This window comes from Misgurnus anguillicaudatus, chromosome 17 (assembly GCF_027580225.2).
Source record: "Misgurnus anguillicaudatus chromosome 17, ASM2758022v2, whole genome shotgun sequence".
Taxonomy (NCBI): domain Eukaryota; kingdom Metazoa; phylum Chordata; class Actinopteri; order Cypriniformes; family Cobitidae; genus Misgurnus; species Misgurnus anguillicaudatus.
In genome coordinates this window covers 39,782,956-39,798,293 of record NC_073353.2, presented here as the reverse complement: position 1 = coordinate 39,798,293, position 15,338 = coordinate 39,782,956, and the positions used below count along the sequence as shown (strand labels likewise).

The 15,338-nt window shown below is 37.8% G+C and overlaps 1 protein-coding gene across 3 annotated transcripts in view; it reads right to left on the bottom strand.

Moving 5' to 3' along the window:
* Positions 1-15,338, bottom strand: part of tanc1b (tetratricopeptide repeat, ankyrin repeat and coiled-coil containing 1b) — a 166,418-nt gene that overhangs the window by 40,080 nt on the left and 111,000 nt on the right. For all 3 annotated transcript variants that reach the window (XM_055216271.2, XM_055216272.2, XM_073854757.1), the window contains 3 exons: positions 14,676-14,827; positions 5,355-5,586; positions 51-217 (listed from right to left, as the gene is read on the bottom strand). In XM_055216271.2, coding sequence (XP_055072246.2) covers positions 51-217; positions 5,355-5,586; positions 14,676-14,827 — 551 coding nt within the window. The remainder of the gene's footprint in view (positions 1-50; positions 218-5,354; positions 5,587-14,675; positions 14,828-15,338) is intronic.

Sequence of the window (15,338 nt, the reverse complement as noted above, 5' to 3'; positions counted from 1 at the left end):
AGTAAAGATTTCTAGAGCTACATGTGTATTTCTGTGTGCAGAGATCTCACCAGCAGACTGGACCTCACGGTGACGATCAGCTTCAGCCAGCTGGGGAACCTACAGATGATCTTGGTTATGAAGGAGGCGATGGTGTCACCGTAGTCTGGCTTGTGAAACTCCGCCTCATTAAGTCCGTCAATCAAGATGATGTAGTCTTCCTCAGGAATCTTCCTCTCTGATGAAACAAGAAGAAATGCAATAGCACTCATGAGTTCACTCAACTGGAAAACTCGACAAAAATGTCCCTAAATCAAACATTAAAATCAATGTGTGAGGAAAAGACAGAAACGCAAGTCATTTATTCACTGATAATCTATGACTGTCCTGAAAAGCATGTCAGTTCTCAAATCATACAAGTAAATAGTGACAGAATTAGTGTTGCACGATGCATCGATATTTCAAAAGTACCGCAATTCTTGCAAATTAAAAACGTCCCGATTCAAAGCTTCTAAGAATGACTGTGTTCCAGATTTAAAAGAGACACATTTCATGTTGGTGTCTACCAGTGCCTCCCCATTGATGTCTGTGTTTTTTCACCAGGATGCTCTCTCTTGCCTTCAAGCTTCGTTTATACTCGCGCTTTGGTTCACAACGCAACCCTTCGCTGATCGCGTGCAAAAAAAAGCGCTTATTTATATGCTTCTGATACTGTTTTCTTTCAGTTTGTTTCACTAAACCATATCTCTGCTATTTTAAGGAGTACTCGACATGTACTCAATGATTTTTTAAAACTCTTCAAAAAGAATGAAGTAATTAGTAAATGATGAATTCAACATCTCTGAAAACACAACTTTCATAAATAACATTAATAATTTGCAAGCTGCTAAAATAAAGCAAACAAAACATCAGCTAAAATGATTTATAATGATTATAATCAGAGCATGTGCATGTTTGTCAGTGATTTATTTATATTAGGTTATTATATTAAAGCATTTAAAGAGCACAGACCAAGATGCAAACAAGATGTTTTTCATTTGTGAAACGCCTTTTTGGACTCAAATATAAAGTTAAACCATAAATAAATCAGATATTGAAGTACAGGAAAAATTAGCATATATTCATTCATATATCACAGCTTAAATAACATTAAGTTATTATTTAGGCTCATTATTTCCTATTATTACACGGCGCTCTGGAATGCTTGATTCTGATTGGTCAGTTGAGACATTTGCAGGTTCGTTCTTTTCAAATAATAACCGCTCCAAAGTAATAACGCATAGCCGGTACTACTTGCACAAGTAAAATCGCTCCGCGCCAATAAAGATCAATAAAGATTACTGTCTGTCTGGCGCCATCTTGTGACAAACACTCGACAACCACGACAAGACACAGACAGCTTACTGAGACTGAACTTGACAAAATAGAGCATGACAGCTACGAAGCCATCACACAAAAAAATACAGAATGGGCATTAAAACTTCTCAAAGACTGGCTAAAAGAGAAATAATGGAGACAGACAAGTATGAAGCAGAGGATCTTAATAAGGTATTACGATCATTTTATGCATCTGTGCAAAGTTTCGCGGAAGGATAAAAATGTTAATTTAAAACAAATATGGCAATAAAATGTTTCAAATTCATATTCATGTCCAGTTTTTTTTCTTATGTGGCAAGTAGTCGTGTAATAAGCGGGATAATGTAGAGGCAGCCGGTAGTTATTGGGAAATAAGCCCCTTCAGTGTGATACAAGACCCTCCGCTTCGCGTCGGGTCCTGATCACACTGTCGGGGCTTATTTCCCAATAACTACCGGCTGCCTCTACATTATCCCTTACTTAATTATGTAATGCTATGGTTAAGTGAATGTTAGCAGTTATCACTATAACCACTGCATATAGAGATGTTTTTCATATTTTGTTCAATTGTTTAATATATCTGCTATTCATATGTTCATTTATTAGTATGTTATATTATTAGAATGTCCTGGTTTTAAAATAAAGCACAGCAATGAGATTTGAGAGTGTTTCTCCCTTTTCAGGAAAAGTAGCGAGAATCACAATTCTTGACTTGGTTTTGGTACCGAAACAATAATTTTGGTACCGAGACAACACAAGACAGAATTTTCATTTATGGTGCCGCTGAACGATTTCTTTTCAGTTGTGCCACATCTTTGTTTTTCCTTATTCAAACCATCTCCCTACATAGACATCGGGAGTCACTTTAATAATTCATTACACATGAAGAAACGTTTCAGAAATGAGCGATCATTGTGGAATAACACAGAAACATATTTATGCACTGATTTACAGTTTGAGAAGACTATAGGAACACAGACCAACAGCATCCATCTCACATACACAGGGAGTGCAGAATTATTAGGCAAGTTGTATTTTTGAGGATGACTTTTGTTATTGTACAACTACAGTGCTCTTGGTCAATTCAAAATGTTAACAAACCCTCAAACATGAACATTTAAGTAGTAAAAGGGAAATTTTGGCTTTCTTAAGAGAATATTTCTATGTACATCATTATTAGGCAATTATTAGTGTGCAGAATTATTAGGCAACTAAATGAAAAACAAAGATTTTACCATCTCACTTGTTTTTTTTTCACTTGTTAAAGTGAGAATAACAAACAAACTCCAATCCACAAAAAAAACAATAAAACAATAAAAAACAAAAAAAATACGAAGACTCAGCGACCAACACAGCCACCCTTCTTTTCGATAACAGTCACAAGCCTTCCATTCACGGATTCAGTCAGTTTCTTGATCTGGTCTGAACCAACATTTTGTGCACCCACAACCACAGCCTCCCAGACACTGTTCAGAGAGGTGTACTGTTTACCTTCACTGTAAATGTCCTGCTTAAGAAGGGATCAAAAGGTCTCAATAGGGTTAAAGTCAGGTGAAGAAGGGGCCATGTCATTAGTTTTTCACCTTTAAGGCCTTTACTGGCCAGCCACTCAGTTGAGTACTTTGATGCATGTGCTGAAGCGTTGTCTTGCATAGTAAAGTCTTGTTGAGGGATGCAGATTTTTTCCTCTGCCACTGCTTGAAGAAAGTGTCTTCTAAAAATTGGCAGTAGGTCTGAGAGTTGTTTTTTATTTCCATTTTCAACCCAAAAAGGTCCAACAAGCTCATGTTTAATAATACCTGTCTGTGCCTGCCTGCCTGTAATGTAGAAGACACTTTATTCAAGCAGTGGTACAGGAAAAAGTTTGCATCTTTCAAGAAGACTGATTATTTTGTAAGACAACGCTCCATCACATACACCACAAGCACTCCACTGCATGACAGGCCAGCAAAGGCCCCAGAGATGAAAAACTAATGCCATGGCCTCTTCTTCACCTGACTTAAACCCTATTGAGACCTTTTGATCCCTTCTTAAGCAGGACATTTACAGTGAAGGTAAACAGTACACCTCTCTGGGCAGTGTCTGGGAGGCTGTGGTTGTGGGTGCACAAAATGTTGGTTCAGACCAGATCAAGAAACTGACTGAATCCGTGAATAGAAGGCTTGTGACTGTTATCGAAAAGAAGAGTGGCTATATTGGTCACTGAGTCTATATTTTTTTTATTTTTTATTGTTGTATTAATTTTTTTGTAAATGTAGAGTTTGTTTATTATTCTCACTTTAACAGGTGAAAAAAACCCAAGTGAGATGGTAAAATCTTTGTTTTTCATTTAGTTGCCTAATAATTCTGCACACTAATAGTTGCCTAATAATGATGTACATAGAAATATTCTCTTAATAAAGCCAAAATTTCACTTTTACTACTTAAATGTTCAGGTTTGAGGGTTTGTTAACATTTTGAATTGACCAAGAGCACTGTAGTTGTACAATAACAAAAGTAATCCTCAAAAATACAACTTGCCTAATAATTCTGCACTCCCTGTATCTCTTATATCTCTACCATAAATCTGATGCAGGAGTTCAAACTAAACTATACTTTATTTCTGACAACACACTGAGAGTTATATTCATCTGAGGGTGTGCACATAATTTAATCTTGTTTTTTTAGATCTTTTTCTTATGCAAAGAGTTTTTTTTTCCAATTAATTTCATCTTGTGGATATTATTTTACAGAAAAAGCAAGGTTAAAACAGTGATGAATGTAATGATTTTTCATGGTGCAAGAGGATTTTATTCCTTTGTTGTATTGACCTTGAGTGTCTTTATAACAGAAACACCAGATTTGTTACGTGACTATCGATTTCAAGAGGGTTTTAGCTGCAGGACTTGCATTCTCAGACTTCATGCGCTTCCTGGTAGTGACGTCACTTGCAGTCATGACCTGCATTCTCAGATGCACTTGTCGACATCTGAAATTGTTGTCACAATTTACGTTTTGTTAAGAATTTTAATTTCTGATATTTACAAATTTTAGGTAGTTATACTGGTCTATAAATTGCAGATTTTGTGTTTAAACATTAGGCTATTTAAAATGACTGTGGTATTACAGTATAACTTGCCAACCATGAAAACATTTTGTCCAAGTTTTTCCCCTTTTTTTTCAATTGCACAACTGTGTGTTTGGCTGTAGTTAAGACCCTGCCTTGAACATATTGTAAAAAATTAAGCCAAAGTAAAAATGTGCATTAGGTTAAACTATAATTTTGTATTGCTCTTTAGATCTAAAAACTTTGTTTCTTTGATTATTAGAAATATTAAAATAGTGTCTGACTTAAAAACTAAAATATAACATTTAATAATCCTGTGATAAACACAATGAAAACTATTTTTGTTACGAACGCGTTTCTTTGCTATGCCAAGTAAATTTAACAATTCCAGCACCCACTGGCAACGCAAACTTTTTAGTTTTTTGTTGAGCTCGCGACCGCAAGTGCATGTGTCTGACTTTGGGTTCACACCAGACACGAGTACAATGATTTATGCGAGGAGAAAACATACAAAGTCAATGCAAAGACGCAGTCAGATGCATTCTCGCATGGGGCGATGCGAATGACGCGAATTGGGTGGTGCGATTGCCGCGAAAACACACGCTATTTGTCTCAAACGTGCCTTTGCGCAAGTTCAAATTCGCATGAAACAAAGTTAAATCCCGCAAGTAATCTAGAGCGAGCAACGCGATGCTACGCGTTTGGTGTGTAATCTCTCTTAATAATGAGTCAGACATTACACATATAAAGTACATTTTTTCATTAAATTGACTTTGCATTTAATGCAAAAGAAAAAAAATGTCCTCCATTCATAAAATCAGACAAATGAAATCAGGAGTCTACTAACCGACATCATTGCCCGGGGGTGTGTTTGTTTAAGTGATTTCAAATGTCAACATTGGCTTTCAGAGATTATGCACCCCGCCTTTAAGATTTTGATGTTCACATTGACTTGAATAGGTTTGCTGTGTACCTTTGCGCAGGTTGATGAGCGGCTGAAGGACACCTCTACGGAAGGCAGCTGTAGGGTCCTGTACGCAGGAGCGCAGACTGAGCATGCTCTGTAGATGAGGCTCTTTCAGCAGCAGTTCTCTGTATGCTGTTAGCTGATGGGATCGACACAGGAGAGCAGACACACTGTGTACAAACTCAGGGACCAGACACGTATACGTGTTATCAGCCTGGCAGTAATGATACGCCACTACCTGCAGAGAGAAAGAGAGACAATTTACATTTATGATATTACAGTAAAAGAGAAACCTTCATTTCAATCAAACAGCCACTGTCATAAATTCAATTAGAAATGTTTAATGCAAAGTAGGGCTGCATGATAAATCGTAAAAAAAGATCAGAATCTCAATTCAAGCATCAACACAATCTCATTCCTAACTTATAATGATTCTTCTGTCTATTAAACCTTTGACAGAAATCTTACCGAAACATTAAAATATCCGTCAGAGAGCCGTCATCATGTAAAGGGGGATTATTAAACAGTGGGTTGCAATGCCAATTCTTCATTGGTTCACTCGCAAGCTTCATCTGCGCTTAAAAAAAAACGCTGTTTAAATGTTCACACACTTTGCTTTCACGGATGCGCAAGCGTGTGTTTAAAGTGCAGATAAAGACTGCTTCGCAGGGCTTATTTCTTTTATAAAACGGTTACTTCATATGCATAGCAGGATTTCATAAAATAAAACACAAATAAGCTGTAATTATATTAGTACAAATATTACTCTTCCGCCAAACAAAGTAGTTCCTCAGAATCAAGTGTAGCTGCATCAGAGCACAGTTTCCAAGCAAAACAGACGCAGCAAAGGCACAATGAAAATATGATTAAAGACTGTAGTGTGTATTTTCATAAATCAACATTTATCAAATTTATACTTTAACATTTATATCGTCCAACTGTTGAAGTGATGATCAAATATGCCCGGAAGCATGCTGAACTCTTTCCCCATCAGCGTTTTTTTAAAGACACAATGAAAATATGATTAAAGACTGTAGTGTGTATTTTCATAAATCAACATTTATCTAATTTATACTTTTACATTTATATCGTAAAAAGTTGAAGTGATGATCAAATATGCTTGGAAGCATGAAAAATCTTCTTCTTTAAATAAACATAAAATATATCAAATGAAATAACAGACGCTCCGCTTTCAAACCAAAAACCCCGTTTCATCCTACCTTCATTTGTTCTCTTATACCTCTCAAATTTTCAGCTAAATGCTGAGATTCCATTTTTGTGAAGAACTTTTGTAAGAGATCAGATTCAGAGTCATGATCAAAACTTACACAGTGTTTTTAGTGTTGAGTGAATGCGTCAGTGTTTAAGTTTGGTAAGATCGCCCCCTAGTGTATAATAGCAGAAATATGGATTTGATGTAAATGTAGAAAAAAGGAAAAAAACGTGAAGTTTGCTTAGGACGCCCAGCATCTAGGACCGGCACTGTTTACGATCAAGGGCAAACACCATCTTTCATCCAGTAATAAAACATTTATATATATATTAGTAAGTCATTCAATCGTCAGATTTTCAAAAATAATTAAAAGCAATTTAACATTTCTAAATATATTGCAGCAATTCATATTTTGTATTTAGTAAATTGTTATTTTGTTTAGTTGGCATTCAGAATTGTGGGAGAATCGTGGTCTTTATTAAATTTAAAAACTTAACTCTTTCACCGCCATTGATATCTCGTCAATTAAGAGAAAACGCTTCCCCGCCAATGACGAGATTTTCCGTCTTTCCGCAATACCGCTATTATCCACCAGGTGGATACTTTTAAACCCGGAAGTATTGCCCTCTGGCAAGCTGCTGCATGTCCGTGTCTGTTTTAAAGATCGCTCTGAATGGGATCTCTATGAAAAGTCCGTCACAAAAATGGAATTATCTCAGCTTTTTGCTCAAAATGTGGTGTTTTTGCAGAAACCTACCCATATTCAAAAGCTGATTACAAAAGAACCACTGAAGGTAGGATGAAACGTTTTTTTTTGTTTGAAAGCAGAGGGTCTGTTCTTTCATTTGATGTATTGTATGTTTATATATTTAAAGAAGAACATTTTCTGGAAGGCATTAAAGGGGGGGTTTAATGGTATTCTGACTTATTAACACAGTTATAGAGTTGTTTCCTCATGCTAAACGTAGGCAAAGTGTCAAAAATGCAGTTGGGCGTGTTTCAGAGTATTTCTGTGCCGAATGCACTTCGCCAGGGTTCGTACAAGTTTCGGCTAGTTTTTTTCGATTACGGTTCTAACTGACGTTTCAGGGGATTTCGATACGTATCACTTCTTTATATGAGCTTCCGCCGGAAAACTTCCCCCGGAAAACCCCGCCCAGCCGTCAGTCAGCGAGAGACGCTAGAGCTTGCTAACAGCTTATCACGCCACTCAGCTTCGTTTAATTTCAAAAGTCAACAATGGCACAACAAGAAGTGTGTTTTTGGATGTAAGGAGAAGACATCCAGCCTTATGGAAACAATGGATATAGTTTATTATCCGGATTAGCAGCGGAGTTTTGCGTGTGTGTTTGATGCGGTGGATTTTCAGAACCGGGTCATGACGAGTTACACGTGGTAAGTAAGACTTCTGTCTTATGTTGGAAATAGGCGCGTGTATATTATATAAATGACACGAACATGTAGTGAATCATAAGTTAAAACAGTGTTGTATAGTGTTGCATGACTCGTACTCGCTCCTCCCGTGTTATAACTCCTCCTTCTTCATTTATTCGTACGTTATCGGAAAGATTCGGTAAAGCTAATCTTTCTTTTATAAATCTGATTAAACTAAAGACTCTTCAGAGATATAAAGGATGTCATACTACTCTATAGGTACTCCAGATTAACATCAGAAATGCAGAAACAGCGTGTGTTACGTGAGCTTTAAACTTTGGTGAAAATCATGAAAAACGCTGGCGCTGGCTGGCAACTTTTTTATAAAACGCTGGCGGTGAAAGAGTTAAAGATCGTGATGACATTTTTTCCAGAATTGTGCAGCCCTAAGGCAAAGGTAAAAATCTTCACAGGGTAAATAGAAAAGACCAACATCTCTCTCTGAAGTTACGAGATGTCCTGAGGAACTGGGGTTACGACGGGGGTCCTTCTTAATTTGTTGATTTATTATTGAAACTTCTGTTTGACAGATGGAGATATTTGGCATTCAGACAGCCGGGGTTAATAGGAGCAGTGCAGTGTTTAGCCTGAGATGAGGTCTGGGACAAGAGCATCAATCTGACGCCCCTTCAGGTGAAGGGACCACTAACTCCCTCACTATGAGCTGTGCCGCACATTAAAACGCTCAATCTCACGAACGCTTTCACTCAGGCCTCTGAGACTCACTGATCAGGAATTATCACATATGATTTACTGGGAAAACTATTAGGAGTAATTCATTTAAAAATCTTCCACTGTATTGCAGCTCTCGTATGAATCATTGGATTTGCCAAAGTTTGTCAAGAAACAGAAGTACCAAAGCAGGAAATGTTTGAAAGATATTATACAATTCGGCTCAATTGTTAAGAGTTTACCAGGTTGCTTTACCTGACAGACCAATTTTAAACAAAAACAAACAAGGTTGTAATTTAAATCGTCATGCTCTCTATGGGTGAAACCAGATTGAAAATATATTTATATTTCAGTCAAACTAGAAAAAGACTGAAAATAATAAACTTGTGTTTTAAAATAAAGACCAACTCTCATCTGTCACAAAAACAAGCGTTACATTATAAACTGATTAGCCATGAACATCTCATTTAGTGCTTTTGTCTTATCAGCAAACACACAATTTGTCTACCGCATTTGTCATAACCGAGCCTCAGCACCCACAGGGGTGCAATTCTCTTTAAATGGGATTAAATGACCACCCTGCTAACCTGTTGCCATGGTAACACGCGAGGGACTGCAGGTTCTCCTGAGAAACAGGGTTTATACATCATTTAGCTCACATTGTGTTTGACAGAGGCCAGCTGTAGACGTACAGAGGCGAAGAGCAGAGACAATAATCAGCAAAACCTCTCGCTCTGCTATATCGAACGCTTTATAGGTGCAAAGCACAAAACATGTGTAGTTAAGACAATGCTCTGGATAAATCCTTGACGTCACCTTCATTCGTGACAGAAATGACCCTGTTTGTCTGTTTGGATTCAGACTTTCTACACTATGTCTATTACCAACACAAATAGGCGCTTTAATGCATACATTTTTATGCATTTTGACTTATTAACTAGGGCTGGGTATTGGCAAGGGCCTCACAATACGATACGTATCACAATACATGTGCATGATACAATGCATCACGATACATGTTGCATGTTGCTGTACACTGCAATGCTTTTTCTTTTCTTTTAATCAAAAAGTAAAAAAATAGAGCAAATTTTCTGCCATTTTTTCACTCCTGCTAACTTCTGAGACATTGGCCGTATATGACAGACAACTGGACAGCGACAACTACAGCAGCAGCGGAGGAGGTCGTTTGAAGCACACAGAGGGATTATATATATATAAAAAAAAAAAATCGATAGCAGAGATTAAAATACCGATACACTATCGTCGAAAAAAGAACAATAGTTAGCTGTATCGATATTTTTGCACAGCCCTATTATTAACACAGTTAAAGAGTTGTAATCCTCATGCTAAACAAATGCACAGCGTCCAATTTTTTTGGTATTTTTGGACCAAACTCAGAAGTTTCAAACACAATTTTCTCGAAGTTTTTATCGAACATGGGTACCCATTATGTATCAGTGACCCTTTATTCCATTTATGGGCACTTCCCCTGGAAAACCACGCCCACATGTCAATCAGGGTGAGAACAAGAGCGAGGACACTCATCAGCATTGTTTTTTCGAGTAGAGGTCACAGACATGACTGCACGCGACAGCTTTGTTTTATAACACTGGCATAAAATAAGAAGTGTGTTTAACGCTGGATTTTGTTGAAATGGGGCGGTCCCAAACGGGTCATGAGTCGCAGGCAGAACGTAAAAGTGCATCAAATGTCTGTGTTTTGTTGGTAATTGGCGTGTAAGTGCATATAATGTAAGCAAAACGAACATGTAGTGAATCATAAGTTATCCAGAGATAGTGGGATAATGTTTTGTGTGTGTCGTGACTTGCTCCTCCCACTAGACCCCTCCCAGATTTCGTGCTTTTCCGGAAATAATCACTAGAGCTGACCCATCTTTTATAAATCTGATAAACTAAAAACTCCTCAGAGATATGAAGGATGTAATACTACTCTATAGGTACTCAAGATTAACATGAGATGAGAAGAAACACGTGTGTTATGCAAGGAATAATTGATGACAGGCCATTGAATTATAAGAAATAATGCACACCCACGGTAGTAATGCACACCCAAGTCAATTATTTCGCTTATACTACGGTTAACACAAACATTGCTCTGGTGCCCATTTTTAAGACATTTGACAAGTTAGGTGTGCGGTTATCGAAAAATAATGCATACCCGTGGAACATTTCTTAACCAATCAGAATACAGCATTCAACCCACCCGTGGTATTAGTGAGCTTTAAATAAATATCAGAAATATATAAACATCACTTCTCTGTTTTAAAACCTAATAAACGTTCATGCTGTGCAATGCCTACAAAACACAACTGAGATGCAGAAACTCTCCTCACATGAAATGCATGGTAGACTTATGAAGTTATGCAATCTTAGATAAAACATCAATTCTTTTTTGATCCCTTAGCAAAGCCACAGGCTCAGCTCCTCCCAACAATCCAAATCATTTAAGGGCTCATGAATATCTGCAGCACAGAAGATGAGGGACGGGTTTAATACTTCAGAGTCAGAGGTTTCTTCGATCAATAAACTCGTCAAACATCACTAATTATTTTTCCGAAAGCTGATCCATGAAAAGAGGAGGCGATCGAGTTATTTAGAGATCTGACCCGCTGAGAGGGTGAAAGAGGGATTGGAGGTGGATGCCATCTCAATCTTATTCTTCTGAAACATGCACTTCTCAAATGTACTCCTAAATAAACAGGCCTGGCCATTTTCCAATTCCTCAATGAATCGGTCGTATTGAAGCAGCACATTCTCATATTCACAAAACATCGCTCTAATGCTGCATTCACACCGCAAGCCATAATGCACAGATCCAATATTTTGACACATATTCAATTTTCCATCCTCTTTGTCTACGTTTCCATTAGACGTATAACAGGATGAGCAAGGAGAGGTTTATTGGCTTATACAGCAAAGGAATAAAGTGTTTCTGCCGTTTTTATGAACGCAATAAGATCCAGTCTGTGCCAGAATAGCTTGACGGTGTCAATGTGGTATAAAATACGAAGACACAAAGTAATTGCCTCTGATGCAACATGGGACTGATTCGACACATCCGTCCATCGTAAAAAACCATGCTGGCCTGAAGGGGAAATAAATCATTATACTGGAGCTCGGCTCTTCCATTAAAAACTATGACATCACCACATATTCATCAAAGTCCATTAGCTGCATTAGTGCAAAACCACACGTGCTCTTTATACGGGACACATGAATCACCGTCTGCATCCAAACAAACGTCGAATCTGTCTGGATTCAACCGTAAAGAGAAAAACCTCTGTGAGTAATGAAACAAAAGATCATCAGTGTGGCCTGGTTCAGGTGTCAGGTGCTTTGTTAAACTTCTCCTGCTGATTGATGTATTTAAACAACATAACTTATATTTAACCGTTTTATTCATCCAATAGGAAAACTTTGCAAAATAGTTCATCCTAATAGCAAGCAATCGATTAAATGTTGCTGTGTCATCTAACTTCTGGTTTTAAAAGGTACAATAAATGCAGAATAAACCTCCAAGTACTTAAAAAGCTTTTGCATGCATGTAAATAAAATATCAGACAACAAAAACAGTACTTTAGACTATAATATAGGACTGCAAAAAATAATAATTAATTATGAAAATAATTGACAATGTCATGATCCATTAGTTATTTGTTTTGGACAGCAGATGTGCATTAGCTTCATTCAGTTTTGCAACCAAAGCAAAGTGAGTGCAGGCTGTTATGTGCAGCACAGCAGCAGGAATCACGTGATGACCGTAAAATAGCATGATGATTGACAGGACGATGACCGAGGCAAAAGTACAAAAAACAAATGCTTGTTGATTTAAAAGTTGATTATAGGAAAAAAAGGTAAATAAAATAAGTTTATTAATCGGTGGGAAAAATTCCTAACCAGCACATCGCTAAAGATTCCAACTCAATACGTTTTGTCTAGTTATATTTGGGCCATTTAACTCTTTCCCCATCAGAATTTTAAAAAAAGTTGCCAGCCAGTGCCAGCATTTTTTATCATTTTTACAACAGTTTAATGCCTTCCAGAAAATGTTCTTCTTTAAATATACACTCACCTAAAGAATTATTAGGAACACCACACTAATACTGTGTTTGACCCTCTTTTGCCTTCAGAACTGCCTTAATTCTACGTGGCATTGATTCAACAAGGTGCTGATAGCATTCCTTTAGAAATGTTGGCCCATATTGATAGGATAGCATCTTGCAGTTGATGGAGATTTGTGGAATGCACATCCAGGGCACCACATCCCAAAGATGCTCTATTGGGTTGAGATCTGGTGACTGTTGAGGCCATTTTATTACAGTGAACTCATTGTCATGTTCAAGAAAACAATTTGAAATGATTCAAGCTTTGTGACATGGTGCATTATCCTGCTGGAAGTAGCCATCAGAGGATGAGTGCATGGTGGTAATAAAGGGATGTACATGGTCAGAAACAATGCTCAGGTATGCCGTGGCATTTAAACGATGGCCAATTGGCACTAAGGGGCCTAAAGTTTGCCAAGAAAACATCTCCCACACCATTACACCACCACCATCAGCCTGCACAGTGGTAACAAGGCATGATGGATCCATGTTCTCATTCTGTTTGCACCAAATTCTGACTCTATCATCTGAATGTCTCAACAGAAATCGAGACTCATCAGACCAGGCAACATTTTTCCAGTCATCAACTGTCCAATTTTGGTGAGCTTGTGCAAATTTTAGCCTCTTTTTCCTATTTGTAGTGGAGATAAGTGGTACCCGGTGAGGTCTTCTGCTGTTGTAGCCCATCCTTCTCAAGGTTGTGCGTGTTGTGGCTTCACAAATGCTTTGCTGCATACCTCGGTTGTAACAAGTGGTTATTTCAGTCAAAGTTGCTCTTCTATCAGCTTGAATCATTCTCCTCTGACCTCTAGCATCAACAAGATATTTTCACCAACAGGACTGCCCCATACTGGATGTTTTTCCCTTTTCACACCATTCTTTGTAAACCCTAGAAAAGGTTGTGCTTGAAAATCCCAGTAACTGAGCAGATTGTGAAATACTCAGACCGGCCCGTCTGGCACCAACAACCATGCCATGCTCAAAATTGATTAAATCACCTTTCATTCCCATTCTGACATTCAGTTTGGAGTTCAGGAGATTGTCTTGACCAGGACCACACCCCTAAATGCATTGAAACAACTGCCATGTGATTGGTTGATTAGATAATTGCATTAATGAGAAATGTTCCTAATAATCCTTTCGGTGAGTGTATAAACAAATGAATATATCTAATGAAAGAACAGACCCTATGCTTTAAAAAAAAGTTTATCCTACCTTTATTTATTCTCTTTTTATCACCTCTCAAATATGGGTAGGTTTCTTCGAAAATATTACATTTTTGTAAAGGAATTTTATTAGAGATCAGATTCAGAGCGATGATCAAAACATATACAAAGGTTTTACTGTTTTTGGATCAGTGAATGTTTTTGTGTTTTATAAGTTGGGTAAAAGCGCCACCTAGTGGATAATAGCGGAAAAAATGGATTGCCTTAAAAACTCGTCATTGTTAGGGAAGCATTTTAAAAGCATTTTTAAGACTTAAAATGATTACATTAAATCATTAAAACTTGATAAACTACACTTCTACAAATAAACGCCCAGATTTAGGACTTTATTATAACATTTTAGAGCTTTCGGACGCAGTCACTGTCAGGGCTGTAACTCATGTAGAGGTCATGCTCCCGCACCTGTGATTCAGTTTCAGCACACCTGTGTGCCTTTATTAAGACTGTGACTGAGAGCGCGATCGAATGAGCTGGTATTCAGACAGGTGGAATGCTGGAGAACACATCCAACTTTTGTGGGAGAAACTTACTGTAGCACATCAACCATTATTTTAGTTACTGTAGCCCAACAGATTGATAAGGTTTCTAGTGTCCCTCTAAACGCAGGAGGTAACATTCAGTCATTTCATAACAGTTAAAGATGTTTTTAGTAGCACTACCTTTGCAGCCAGGCGTTTGACAGCCTCCTCTCGCCGTCGCTGAAGCTCTGGTGTACTGGGACAACTGCTGGACCTCAGGGTGTTTGTGGCACTAGGAGGAGGAGTGGATTGAGGCGGCTGACTCAGAGGCAAATCTGAATTCTGCTCAACACCTGAGTGACATCAACACAAATATCACAAGTTAACATTACACTGTCTGTCTGAAAACATGATGTTTATATTTATGTATGAATATTATTCTGCACAAAACACGGTCATAAAATCAATAACATCATCTTTACAGCTATATTTGTGTTGCATATTATTTATTTGATTTGCTGTTACTGTTAAATAAACAGTATGTTGTGTGTAGTGTGTTGTGTGCTGAATGTTGTGTATTGTGTGCCAAACGTAGTGTGTTGTGTGCTGAATGTTGTGTATTGTGTGCTGAATGTTGTGAACTGAGTGTTGTGTGTAGTGTGTTGTGTGCTAAATGTTGTGTGTTGTTTGCTGAATGTTGTGTGCTGAGTGTTGTGTATTGTGTGCTGAGTGTTGTGTGCTGAATGTTGTGTGTAGTGTGTTGTGTATTGTGTACCGAACGTTCTGTGTTGTGTGCTGAATGTTGTGTGCTGAGTGTTGTGTTTTGTGTGCCGAACGTTGTGTGTTGTGTGCTGAATGTTGTGT